The sequence below is a fragment of the Phaethon aethereus genome, assembly GCF_964289735.1.
Source record: "Phaethon aethereus genome assembly, chromosome: 2".
NCBI lineage: Eukaryota > Metazoa > Chordata > Aves > Phaethontiformes > Phaethontidae > Phaethon > Phaethon aethereus.
In genome coordinates this window covers 120,826,850-120,840,013 of record NC_138582.1, presented here as the reverse complement: position 1 = coordinate 120,840,013, position 13,164 = coordinate 120,826,850, and the positions used below count along the sequence as shown (strand labels likewise).

The following is a 13,164-nucleotide window of genomic DNA, read 5'->3' as shown; positions in this document are numbered from 1 at the left end:
AGAAATACCAGCTTAAAAAGCAGTTGGAGAAGCTACTACTGCAATTTCCCTCCCCCAAAATTTTAAGCTACTTTTTTTTTTTTTTTAAAAAGTGTGTGAACATGAAGGGACTTTTATGGACAAGAGCGATTGTGTTCACAGATTCACGGGGACAGTAAATTAAGATCTCGTCTCAGACTGCCGTGCAATCAGGGCTTGTTTTGCACAGCAGTGGAGAAGAGTTACTTAGAGCTCCATTAAGATATGGCTGTAATGGAGAGTTTTAAGCAGATTTTATTCTCAGCTGTCCCAGGAGTGTCACTGGTCAAGACGTGTTGGCTCATTTTTTCTTTTTTAAGAACATAAGGAACTGTGTAAGTCTATTGCATTAAAGATGTACAAAACCAAATGGAACCTACTCTGATATAGGCCACTTAAATAAACAATCAGCCAATGTCAAATTTGAATTTGTTTCAATTATTTCAAATTTAACTCTGTTTTCTATGAGAAGTGGAAGATCTCTGTGTGTGTGCAGGATAAACGACAGAGACTGCTGCCATTATCTACCTTTACCTACCATTATTGCCAGGGTAGGTCTTGCACTTACTTAATATTAGTCTTAACAAGAGAAGTATCTTTAATGTACTTGTGTGGGGGGGAAGTAAACAAAAAAAGAAAGCACATTTACAAAATTATTGAAAAACATTTATTATACTTAAATTGAAATGTGTACATCTTATTAAAAAACAAAAGCAATTTGCTGGTGCCATAATTTAATTCCAATTTCAAGTGAGCTGGACAAACTACTGTACAACTTTCAATATTCTTTAAAATTAGATATTTGGATACTTTCCAATCAAGGATTTTTCCACTTTTATAAAGCATTTGGATTTGAATATGGCGTGAGCTGAAGACACACGAGTGTCAGTTCAAGAAAATACTCGGACCAAAGATGAACAACCTATAGGCAGAAATGTTTAAGTAGGTAAAATTTTACTTTCAGTGCAGAAAAAATAAAAAGAGGAAAGATAGCTTTGATGAATTTAAATTTTCAAAATGCTACAGCTTGAAGAAGCTTTCCTGCTAATAAGCACTTGAGCCAGTTAGTTATGAAAGAGGGAATGAAAAAAATGAGAGTTGCTCTTTTTTTTTTTTTACATGCTGTAGTAGTTGCTTACATTGAACCCTGCAGCATAAAAAGCAAACTAGTCCCAAGCTTTTAAGCCAGAGATCAAGGTGGAACTCCACAAAGGCACAAAATGACTGCTATGACACCGTCACTTAATACCTTTTGAAATCTTCCCCTCTAAAAGTACCTCACCTGTTAACATTAACACAGGAAATGCTGTGCCATGTCTTTACAAGAAATATCCCAAATATTGAAGCAGCACCTTGCCTCTTTCAACAAAAAGTAAATATTTGGTCATATGGAGGAGGCACTGTAACAGCCGTACAGTATGGATCCTAGGGCAAAGAAAGGTCAACAGAAAAGAAAGATACCTGTCCATAATAGCAACTACAGCAAGGCATTTACCTGCCGGTAAGGAGACTAGAATGGCGTATATTTAGTGTTTCTTAAGCAATTTATTTGATGTTGCTGAAAGCTACGACAGCCCCATGGTGCCAGTGGGTCATCTTCCCTCATCAGCATAATTCCCCTAAGTCAGTCATAAAAATCCGCCTCTTGCTGCTAGTATTTTTAAACCCACAATTTTACAAGCAAAGAGTTAAACTGCAGCAGTGCTCGGCAGAGAACCTAGGAAACTAAACATAAAGGATGCATAGGCAATTCTTTTCCATTAAATTTGTTAAAGCAAAACACAATTACTTGGTACCCCACAGGATTTCTATTAATCCTTCCAATAAGGTACTATTGATAATGCAGTTTGCTGCATGCATATATTGCATCTGTCTCTAGGGCTTCTTAAAAGCCCTGCTCTGGCATTTACACTTCTTACATACACTCTTATACACAATTTACACAGGAAGCTGTTGTGACAGCTTTACTCTCAAAGACCCAACAACCTGATCCCTATCAATCAGCTTAACTACTCCTCTCCACATAGGTTAGTATGTGCTCTGCTAACATCAAAAAATAAAACCAGCGTAAGGTACAAGCAAGTAACAGACAAACTGGCACAGAAAGGTAAATGCCCCAAAATGAGTTTACATTCATCTCCAACTGGATACAGATAACAGAAAAGCAGCAGAGCTTCGCTTCTAGAAACTGTATCTACTGGCCATAATTTGCCTTATTTCAGTAAAGGGCAAGCACCTTTGCTTACGTTGTCTTCCATGCCTGTACATAAGCTGTCGTGGCATTATACCTCTCATGAGGACACTTAGCTATGGCAGTGATAAGAAAGTTCACCTATCAAACAGCTCATTAGAAAGGTCATTTTGTGTTTTCAATATGAAACATCTTATACAGTGAAGTTAGATCCTAAGGTTTTAGACGATCTTCATAATCTTTAGGCAGGACTTCATTCTGCACTGGAGTATCTGTCTAGCAATTATGTGACATCACTTCAAAATTATATGGAAGCCTTCACCATTTTCAGCTGAAAAAGGAAAACACAAGTGTCAGTCTTTCATAAATAGAACTAGAATATACTAGCCAACACACCAAAACCTCAACGTATGGACTTGGCTTTGACTGTGCAGCAGTGGTTCATTGCTACTATGAAATAATAAACTTGAAACGTGAAGTATCAGTAACTTGCTACTCAGACTGCTTGAAGAATAACTAAACTTTTAAACATCTCTTTGGCTTGCTGTTATTTCGGAACTCTTCCTATTATGCATTAAAACCACCTCATCTGACAGTGACAGTTAATACCATAGAAAGTAGTTAACTGCTGCATGACCAATATAAATCCTTAGCGTATGTTTTTAATCATCTTTTTTGCAATGCTCAGCTTTAAACTGGAAAGCCACACAGAAACACTGTAAAAAAACCCTGTGGATTTTATGCCTAGAAGCTAGCAGTACCACCAAAAGGCTTAACAACTGAGACAGACAGGTCTCTCGCAATCACTAACCACGTGAACAGATTTTAATACTACACAGAACAACTAGTTCCAAGTTAAAATGCTGATAAAGTGAAGCAGACTTCAAAAACACAGCTCATCTACAGCAAAACCACAGCTTTTAAAGATGCCCTCCTTGGGCCGAAGCAAAAATGTTATGATTGAAGATCTAATTAGAAATCGTTTAAAGTCCGGGTGGTTTCTGTAGATAAAATCTGAACTGAAAGCTTGGAGAAAAGACCAAAGTGCTACGCAGAGCCTGGCGAAGACAGGAGTAACCTGGGGATCCTTTCTGCCACTACTGTACGCAGATACTGGTTTTTGGCCAGTCAGCCCTCGCTGGAATTGCCATTACTCTTTGCCTGGCACGGCTTTACTAGAATAGTATTCTGCTTTGAGGAAGGCTCCTTGGTGGAATAAACAATTGTGTTTTTAACTGTCAGAAAAGACACTGTACCTTTTATTGTGGTGAATAAGAAACAACTCTCATCTTGAAAGTTTTGAACCATCTAGAAAAAAGACAGTTTTGAAAACCTTCTGAGTATGACCGATACAAAAAATCAATACACCAAGTTTCAAACAGCCTTTTTTATAGGAATTTGCGTATTTTGGTTTTCTTCGGCAAGTGTTCAAAGGTGACAAGCATATATACCATGTTAAATTAAATACATTACTGCCAAAATACTGCTTGTTCATCACATGAAAAACAGCTGAAAGCCCATTACTGTTGGCTGTGGTTTTGGAGCTCTCAATAGGTGTAGCAGGTGCTTAAGTTAAACTGTGTTCAGCAGCATTTAAGTGCTCCCTGCCTTTGGGCAGGTACACAATACATACATACCAAGTAACTACTGCAGCACCTCAGAACTATACAGACCACTTGTTTTTCTCTTCACGTAATCTGAGATTATACAGGCAGAGGAAGAGTGACATTTAAAGATCCTTCTGCTTATTTTAATGCAAAGGAAAAAATACTCCAAACATCAGAAAATACTAGGTTCCATCATCAAACAGAAAAAGAGTAATAAAGAAGCAAGCGTAAGAAAATCCTCCATTCTACTTAATAAATGAAATCTGTCAAGAAAATAAAATTTCCATTACCTGATCACTAACAAGAATGTGGATACCTGTGGGACCTTGTCTGTAAACCTGGTTGATCTGATGCAAAGGAATATTAAATGCCAAAGCAAGCTTGCGGGTGACTTCTGAGGCTGCCATTTCTTCCAAGTAGATTGCATGATAAACTAGAAAAAAAATGTATTTAAATAAGCATGGTACTAATTGATAACAAGTAACTGAAAAAAATCTGAAGTTGTTCATAACCTGACTTTTAAAATTTTTTAAAGCTAGGAACCTTTACTCTGCCCCTGTTCTCACTAAGAGGCATGAACTGCCATGACTTTTCTTTCAAGGTGAAGTCCTAAGCACACCTCTCTGACAAGAGGGAGGCTTCTATTTGCTCTAATACTGAAAGCAACTTCCACATTTTTTTTCCTGTATCCTGCAGAAAAAGGCAAGGTCACATCAAAACAGACCTAAATGGATCTTTAGAGAGTCACCTAGAGATGACTCTGGAAGTAGTTTTGGCCTGTCTCAAAAGAAGCAGGTAATATGGTTGACTTCTGCTACTACACTGTTGCCTTAAATAGGGATATAGACCTTTTTTTGGTAAAGAAAGCCTTTTTCAACTGTCTGAATAAATTTCCTACAGATCATCTCAGAGCTGAAGGGTGGCGGGGGGCAGATACAACACAGCAAACAGAACAGTAAGACAAAGTAGCTCTTCGGTTTGATGCTGCATTTACGACTTTATAGCTTTATTTAAGTGTGCTAGAAGCCCTTGGCAGCTTCACGTTTGTACCTTCTTCTGTCCCAAACCAAAGACTGATGATATCCAGAGGAAAAATATGTATTTGACAGAGTATTCTATACAGATCCTCCTCCACCTCAATTCTTGCATGGAAAATATAAAACTGCTATTACAGCAGCAGCCTATACAGATTTGAGTTCGTTGGGGAGGGAGGTCTCTTCACTCAAAGCCAAGAGCAAGAAAAGAATAATTTCTAATAGCTCCATTCTCTTAATTGTAAGATTGACATGACTTTACAATTAAATATTAAGTTCCCATCTGGGTTGAAACAACAGCTTGCTCTCAGGAAAATTAATATTAAAACCATGAGCCTGTACATTGCTTGGCTGTTTTCCCTTGTCCAAGCTCTACCAGTTTTGGTTCAGTTATACAGAAAATGACAGCAAAACCTAAATGAAAATGAGGAAGAACGGAAGGGTATTTGCAAGTAGCTTCTACATGTATCTACATTTGTCTGGTTAATACCTTGGCTGTAACACAGCACAGCTAATTTGAGAGCTCCTTAATTAATTACCATGTAACTAGTTAGTTTTAGCAATGGACTGGAAAAAATCCATGATTTAACCTTGAGAGGTTTTAAGGTTCTGTTCATCCCTTGCAGTGTTAAAACAGCAGTGTCGTCATGAATACAACTTCCTACGGCTTCTCTGTACAGCAGAACCAGAAATTCAGCCTCTTCGGTGTTCTTTTTTCCTTCTCATCTCTCTTGTTTTAGACTTTGTAAGACAGAAACTGCATGCTGAAAAACCCGCTATACACCGTACCGTATATTGCACCGTTGCTGCTATCACCATTGCCGGCATCTTGTCTTTCCAGTTGTATGCTCCTTAATGGCTCCTGACAGACATAGATTGTTAAACGAGGCCTAACAGACCTGCAATTCAGAGACATCACACCTCAGAGAAAGGTTACTGGCCCTGGAAATAGGGGAACCGATATGCCACAAATGTAGTTTGTTACGCTAACAGTATACTTGAAATGTTTTCTTTCACTGACCAAAAAAAAGCAATCATCATGGTAAGTGTCTCTCAGCTGTTACTGCATTTGAACAAAAATTCACTCAATTCTGAGTTCATCAAGACACTGCTTTTTGGAATCCCGGAACATAACTACTGAGCCATGACAACTCCTATAAAGGCCAATGGTATCAAATACCCATGTCAGTCAGAATCAGATACATCAGCTGGGACGCTATCTGTGTTAGCACACAACACTAGCAACCTCAAAAGGCCTCACGTTGTTCTTAGCTCTCCTAAATGAGAAGTTTTGTGCCTTGGCAACAAATCCATCTGTTTCCAAGAAATGGGCAGTGCCCAACTGCATTGGTACCAGTCTTGCAGCCTACCTTTGGCCTCAGCAGTGTTCTCATCTTATCCCGGGTCTGCCCTGAAGGCGTGCATGGGAGACTCTTTAAATGTACTGCTGCCAATTCCCAAGGCAGCTCTCGGCCTCAAGACACATCCTGACACCCACTCCCCAGATCTCTCAATTCTAAGGATGGGGGATTCTCGTAAATGACAGAACAACCTCACATTCAACATATTACCTGGATTTCAGTGCATTATATAGCCGAATTCCATCGGCTGGACCACAGATTTGTACCAGATCTTCTCTTGTCAGCTTTAATAAATCAGCACCTGGAGAAACACATGAGGATTTTACAACAATTATTTTAGAACACCTATACTTTTTAAAATAAATTGAACGTTCATTTAAACCAAGAATAACAAACTTCACCATTATAAAAACGGAACCCTGCAAGCATGAACAAGCAAGTAAAATAAAAGCATCATCTCACTGATCAACTATGGAGCCTGAGTGCGTCAGTCGTGATGAGCTGGTAGGTGCTGCTGGTTCCAGGGAAGCTTGCGGCAGCACTGCCCGCTGAGGTGCAAGAACAGGTTGCTTTGCTACAAGGTGTACTGAGCCACACTGAGGAGGGAAACCCAGGATGGCACCGATTTATTGCTGAGATCACTAGTACTGCTGAGTGGTTCTTACACATTGTGTATGGGGGGGAGGGGGAGGGTTGGTTTGTTGGTTTTTTTTTCAAAGAAATCATGTTATGTACCAAAAGCTGCAGTTTTTCCAGAGGCATCACTACCATTCTCAAGGTCTCGTCAGTTTTTATTTGGAGAAGTCATACTGCCTATGCAAAGGAGAACATCATGGACCCCTGGGGGTCTCCAAATTTTACTTATTTTTATTATATCACTATATTATTATTAACAGTAGTTTACAAAATTCTAGTTTTTGCTGCCTGTTCTGATGTCCCCAGAACTATACATAATTTTATCAACACCAAGTTTCCATACTGTTTTCTGAGGAAGGTACCACAAAATACTGGCTCGTTCATTAGTGAGATTGCAGAACTTCCTTTCTCAGGGTTGGATGACAACTTCACAGCTTGTTCAGAAATGCTAAATGTGAGGTTATTTCTCAGAACTTGTATATTCTAGCAGAAAACAGTATGTAGGCAGAAGACATTAGGCAGCTGCAAACAGAGCTAACTAGCTGCAGAAAAGACAAAGCTTCTAGTCTTACAGATTTCAAGAATGCTACGCTGGAGAATCTGTACTTTTGGGGGACTGCAATCTGTACTAGATTGAAATAAAGAAACATGAGCTCGGACAAGGAAGACGCCTGGTACAAAGGGAATTCTGGCAGAAGCATGAGCTGAGCTAGGAGGCAGGGAGCAGGCGCTGTTCATCATCTCCTCCCCATCATGTGTCACCAAAGAAAAGCGAGAAGGAATTTTACTCATGGCGCGTACTGTGTTATCCCACCCTTTGCACAATTACATGGACGATGAAAGACACAACAGCAAAACAGAGCCCCAGATAATGCATCTATTGCCTTTTCTTGCTTCCATACATATAGTGGAAACTATACTGACGCACATTTAAGGAAGAGCAATCAGACACTACCGAAATGAAAAAGAAAAAAAAAAAAAAGACAAATACATGTAGGTAAAGGAATTCTCCTCTTGCATGGCATTAAAGCAGAGTTCAGTACGAAAAATAATTTGCCATTTCTGTGAATTAAGGAGACTATTCACAGCTTCAGAGTTTGGAAGGATGAAACTTCATATACTACAACTAAATCTAACTCCTAAGAAAAGATCATGGGGCAGATGTTAGCAATTTCTTGCACTTTCTTTGAGATCACTGCATACTGGCTGCCTTTAGGAAACAGCAAAATAGATGGCCTGCTGGCCTGACTCACCAAATTAATTCATTTTTCTCAAAGAACTAATCAAGGTTAACATGATTTTGTGAACTATCATCAGGGAAAAAGAAGCTAGCTGCACTTGTGGGTGCTAGGGTGAATTTGTGCAAAACACAACTAGAAAAAAATGCCTTTCAAAGAAAACTGAACATTTAATAAGCAAATCAGTAAATTACAATAAATGTTGATGCCATATTGCTTTCAGAGAATTATTTTCCCACACAAAACTTGCTCACTAAAACAAAGACAGACTGAAAAAGTAAACGATAGATACCTGAGAAATTTGAAAAAAGCCTTGTATATGTAGAGAACCTATGCTTGAGCAACCATTGCTGAGTTTCCTGGATTGTGGCTGAAGGATGAAGCTGCTGTAAGAGACAAGATTGGATATGATAATTTGGATATTTAAAAATGAAACCCCAAAACCATTAAAAAAACCTCCCTTGGTTAAACACTTCCTCAGTACCTATTAATATCAAGGTATGGATAAATCAAATGTTCTGACACAAATATACAAATATAGCCATGACCAATACCAGAAAGCAAACACTCACATCTCCAGACCCTTGGGAGGTTCCATCTCCTTGATGATTTGGGGAGGAAGAATTGCTACAGATAGGAGGGGAAAAAAAAGTATTACTACAATTTTACTACGCAAAATATTTAACCATTACTGAAAAACAACTTGAAATTCCCAAAACAGTAAATATTACCGTTGATAGACAAATTAAACACTGCATAGAGTGAAATTTAAGTTAACCTCAAGAGAAAGGTCATCACACTTCAATAAGGAAGATAGCTGGTTCCTCATCTTTTTGTATTCTTTATCAACTAGCGAAGCAGCTTTACCAACATTCACAGGCAGTTATATGGCCACTTATCTGTCTTAAAGAGTGACTGAGGAAGAGGTAGTAAAATACAAGGCAGACAAAACCAAAGTATATAGACTAGACAATACCACTGTAAATCATTCCTGGATTACCCAAGTTTAATTACAGTAGTTCAATTAATGTCTCAATACAAAATGCTTTTACCAATGCAATTTCTACGGAAAAGCTTGTAAAGATTATTGCTGGGTTTTTTTTCTTGCAAATTATATTAACTGTGTATGAGGTGAACAAAGACAGTTCTTACCGAAAAAAAGCTAAGTAGTTTCCTAATAGACAAGGTCTAAATTAGAACAGTTTGAAGGTATTTGCTATACGGCAAAGGACAAGAAGAGAAGTTTCCCAACAATGTATAGTGAGAAACACAACATGGACCTGTTGGAGAGGGTCCAGAGGAGGGCCACAACAATGATCACATCAGGATGGAACACCTCTCCTATGAGGACAGGCTGAGAGAGTTGGGGTTGTTCAGCCCCAAGAAGAGAAGGCTCCGGGGAGACCTTATTGCAGCCTTCCAGTACTTAACAGGGGGCTCATAAGAAAGATGGGGACAGACTTTTTAGCAGGGCCTGTTGTGATAGGACAAGGGGTCATGGTTTTAAACTACAAGAGGGTAGGTTTAGACTAGATGTAAGGAAGAAATTTTTCATAATGAGAGTGGTGAAACACTGGCACAGGTTGCTCAGAGAGGTGGTAAATGCCCCATCCCTGGAAACACTCAAGGTCAGGCTGGACGGGGCTCTGAGCAACCTGATCTAGTTGAAGATGTCCCTGCTCACTGCAGGGGGGTTGGACTAGGTGACCTTTGAAGGTCCCTTCCAACCCAAACTACTCTGTGATTCTATGAAAGAAAAACATTGAGGCAGAAGTAATTATGCTGGAATTTAATCACATGATGCAAGTGTCAAACTCTAAAATAAATATATAGGTCAAAGCAACCTCTCATTCCCCAGTGGAACCAGAAAACAGTTGCAAGCTCCTAGATTTACTCAGGAAACACTTTTGAATAAGCCCGATTGTAAAATGTTTTCTTTCACCTACCTGTCTGGGACACTGTAGGTATTATGTTGAGCAGAGGTAAAAGCTGGAGCAGGAGTAGGACTGTTGTTTACAAATGTTGTAGGAGTATCAGGCCATGGTGAGCACTGAAGGTAAAGAAATAAAACTTAAGTTTTTCTTGACAATATATTTTCTACTCTGATGCACAGTTCTTTCACTTAAAGCCAGGGTTTTCTTCTACAGAGAATTTTGATTTCTAATTCCAAATAAAGATTCGCTCCATCCCACATATTACATGCAGATACACCATGCAAAAATCAGTTTTGTTTATCTTCTTTCAAGAAGACTCCAACTTATACTGTCTTCTGTTAACAAAGTGAAGGTATTAGTGGTGGAACTGACAGAAGCCCTGTACAGATTACTCAGTTTAATTTAATTACTCAGTTTAACCAACCAACCAACCCACCCCAAGCCATCTGCCAAAAAAACCCTTCTTTCATCCAAAATTGGATTAAGGGGCTGTTTAAACTGCAGGTATTGTGACTTGACAAAGAGGTGTTCGGCAGTAATAAGTATAAAGCTAGATTTCACCTTGTGGATTTATTTAATATATCTGCCCTAACAGCAATTAAATACAAATGGAATTTTCAGTAGGAATTTTGTGAATTGAAAATTTTTATTCATTTCCTGCAGGACTAAAATGATGCTTACAGGTACTGCCTTCTCTAAACTGCTTGGTAAACTGGAAATTTTATACACAAATTTAAGTCAGCACAAATATATTGGACAGCCAGCTGTCCAATTTTTTCAGTCTTTTTGGAATATTTTTTAAACCACCATGATAAAAGCCCTTCAAAATGAGACTCCTTTTTAGCTTTTCCACTACCATTGCAAATTCAGTATTTTAAAGAAAAATAAAAAACAAACAGATTTTGGTATGTTCAAAGACAACCAGACACGATTAAAACAATCAAGTTGCCCAAGATAAAGTAAGCTAAGACCATGTTGTTAAAACAACAAAGATTTCCCATATACTTATCGTGCACCAGCTAAAGACCCTGTAAGGAAATTTCCAGAGTTACATCATAGCCTTACAGAGGCGGAGGAGGAAGGAGGGGAACAAATATGACCTAGTATTAGTGGAAACATGATTCAACATTTTTGTGTTGAGAGACCTTTTTGCTACCTGGGGAAACAGTAAATGAGCGTAATACCAGCTGCAATCTTCTGTAAAACAGTTAACAACATTTCTGTGCTGGACTCCAGCCTTCACTTGTCAGAGCAAGATTGCAAGTTCCCCAGCATGGTGCATGTAAGTCACATCCCCCCCCCAAAAATCTAGCATCCAAATAGCTTAAAAATTAGGAAATTCTTCATCTGTCCGAGATCTGATTCAGATCATTATTTTTGCTAGCTACCATGTATGCACACACTGCTTTTGATTACATAGTCAAAGCCACCCTTTAGACTACAGCACCGTCCACACAAAGCAGAGTCTTCTGTGACCTCTTAGTGTTACCCGCTCTTCCTCCTATTCTGTTTATTCCCATCTGTTGTTTCTCTTCTCAAGCTCATTTTAACATTAGTCTCAAGAATGTTGTATTACAACAGGTAGAAAATAAGTCTTCATTCCCTAATTATGTGGTCCAAAGACCACCAATTTTTATTTTAAAATAAAAGCTCAACATAATAATGTTAACTTTGCTCTTCTGAAATACTTTGAAAGCATAATTATTTTTCTTTAATTTTCTGACATTCTCTCAATCTTAATGCAAAATATTTATCTGGACACACAGATGCAAGCTGTACATCCTTAGCCACTATTCCCTTACAAGATTCTGTTCAATATATATTTGAATTCAGGGGCTGGGAAGAACGGACTGGTGTCAGAGAACAGCTGCTGAGCCATGCCCAAGGCATGTACTGCAGTTCATGTTTCTGTCCTTCAAACCCAGCTGAAGTTGTTCACAACGAAATTCGTGAGTTTAAATGCACGATGTTTGAAATGCACATGTTTGAAATATTTAGAAAAAGAAAATCCCAACCCAAAGCAAGTAGCCTTTTCTTCTCCTATAACATACTTTCCTACCTTGCCTCCTCTCCAAACAAAAATGTTACTAACTATCCACTGAGACTGAATCAGTTCGGTAAAAAAAGTAGTAATAGTAATTATTATACTACTGCAACATGCCCATTGGCTCAGTTCTCCTTTCTTCTGTCTTATAGGTTGTGGAGGGAAAAAAAAAAGAGTGTCTGAGCACTGAGATACTTAATTCCAAAAGGCTCAAGGAACAAAGAAGCCTAGCATTAAAAAAAAGGCTACAGCATGTATTCTTCAGGCATCTTCTAGCCATTAACCCAATCTGCTTACGCTTTCGGTATCACTCACATGCACAACTGTCCCACGCTTCACAAACCCATCACATTCAGAACCAAATTCCTGGGCATCAAATCCGTTAGCACTAAAAAGAAACTAAGCAGGGATGTGCTTTCTAACATCCTGCATGACGATTCTGGGCACTCGGGGGTTATGAGCGGAATGGATCACAGAAAGCAGCAAGGCTTCCCTGCTGCAGCCTTTCCTCAAACAGCATCTGCAGTTGCCACTGTAAGGGACAGGGCACTGGACTCTGCAGACTCATGGTCTGATCAGTCAAGGTACTTCTTTTATTTTTAAGCTCAAAATTGAGTTAACCAGAGGACATTCAGCAAGCTAATGGTACTAATACAGAAGTCCCTGGCCACTGGATGTAAACTTACAAGAAAAATGTCACTCTGTCACAAGGAAGCATCCAACTCTGTTAAAAAAACATCACAGAACAGAAAAAAGATTGGTATTATGTCTTTACTTGTAATGAACAATGAATATATACTGGTAAATTTTCAAATAAGTTGGTTTTGAGGTCTCAAGACTAAATGCCCTCCATTACTAGTACACTGATACAGTATTACTGAAGCAACTGTACTCTGGAAATTATGCCTTTATTTCCAAACACAGATTAGTTCTTGAAAAGGAGAAAATTATTTTGGTTTCAGATCTTTTAACATTCTTCTGCATAGGACATGAATGAAGTTATGATGTGCTGACCAACGGTTTTACTGAGTTAAAAAGGAAGATAGCCAATCTTTCTAAGCATGACTTTTCAGACTCGAGATACATAGCATTTAAACTCAG

The 13,164-nt window shown here is 38.6% G+C and overlaps 1 protein-coding gene across 2 annotated transcripts in view; it reads right to left on the bottom strand.

Annotated features, from left to right (window-relative positions):
* Nucleotides 1-2,502: 2,502 nt before the first annotated feature.
* The window catches only part of UBP1 (upstream binding protein 1), a gene marked incomplete at both ends in the record, with an annotated part of 38,937 nt that continues 28,275 nt past the window's right edge, over nt 2,503-13,164 (bottom strand). Inside the window, 8 exons of one of the 2 annotated variants that reach the window (XM_082014779.1) lie at nt 2,503-2,540; nt 3,466-3,517; nt 4,107-4,249; nt 5,640-5,749; nt 6,422-6,512; nt 8,378-8,471; nt 8,658-8,712; nt 10,032-10,135. In XM_082014779.1, coding sequence (XP_081870905.1) covers nt 2,503-2,540; nt 3,466-3,517; nt 4,107-4,249; nt 5,640-5,749; nt 6,422-6,512; nt 8,378-8,471; nt 8,658-8,712; nt 10,032-10,135 — 687 coding nt within the window. Of the gene's footprint in view, nt 2,541-3,465; nt 3,518-4,106; nt 4,283-5,639; nt 5,750-6,421; nt 6,513-8,377; nt 8,472-8,657; nt 8,713-10,031; nt 10,136-13,164 lie in introns of both variants that reach the window. The other variant, XM_082014780.1, reaches the window with a different exon arrangement.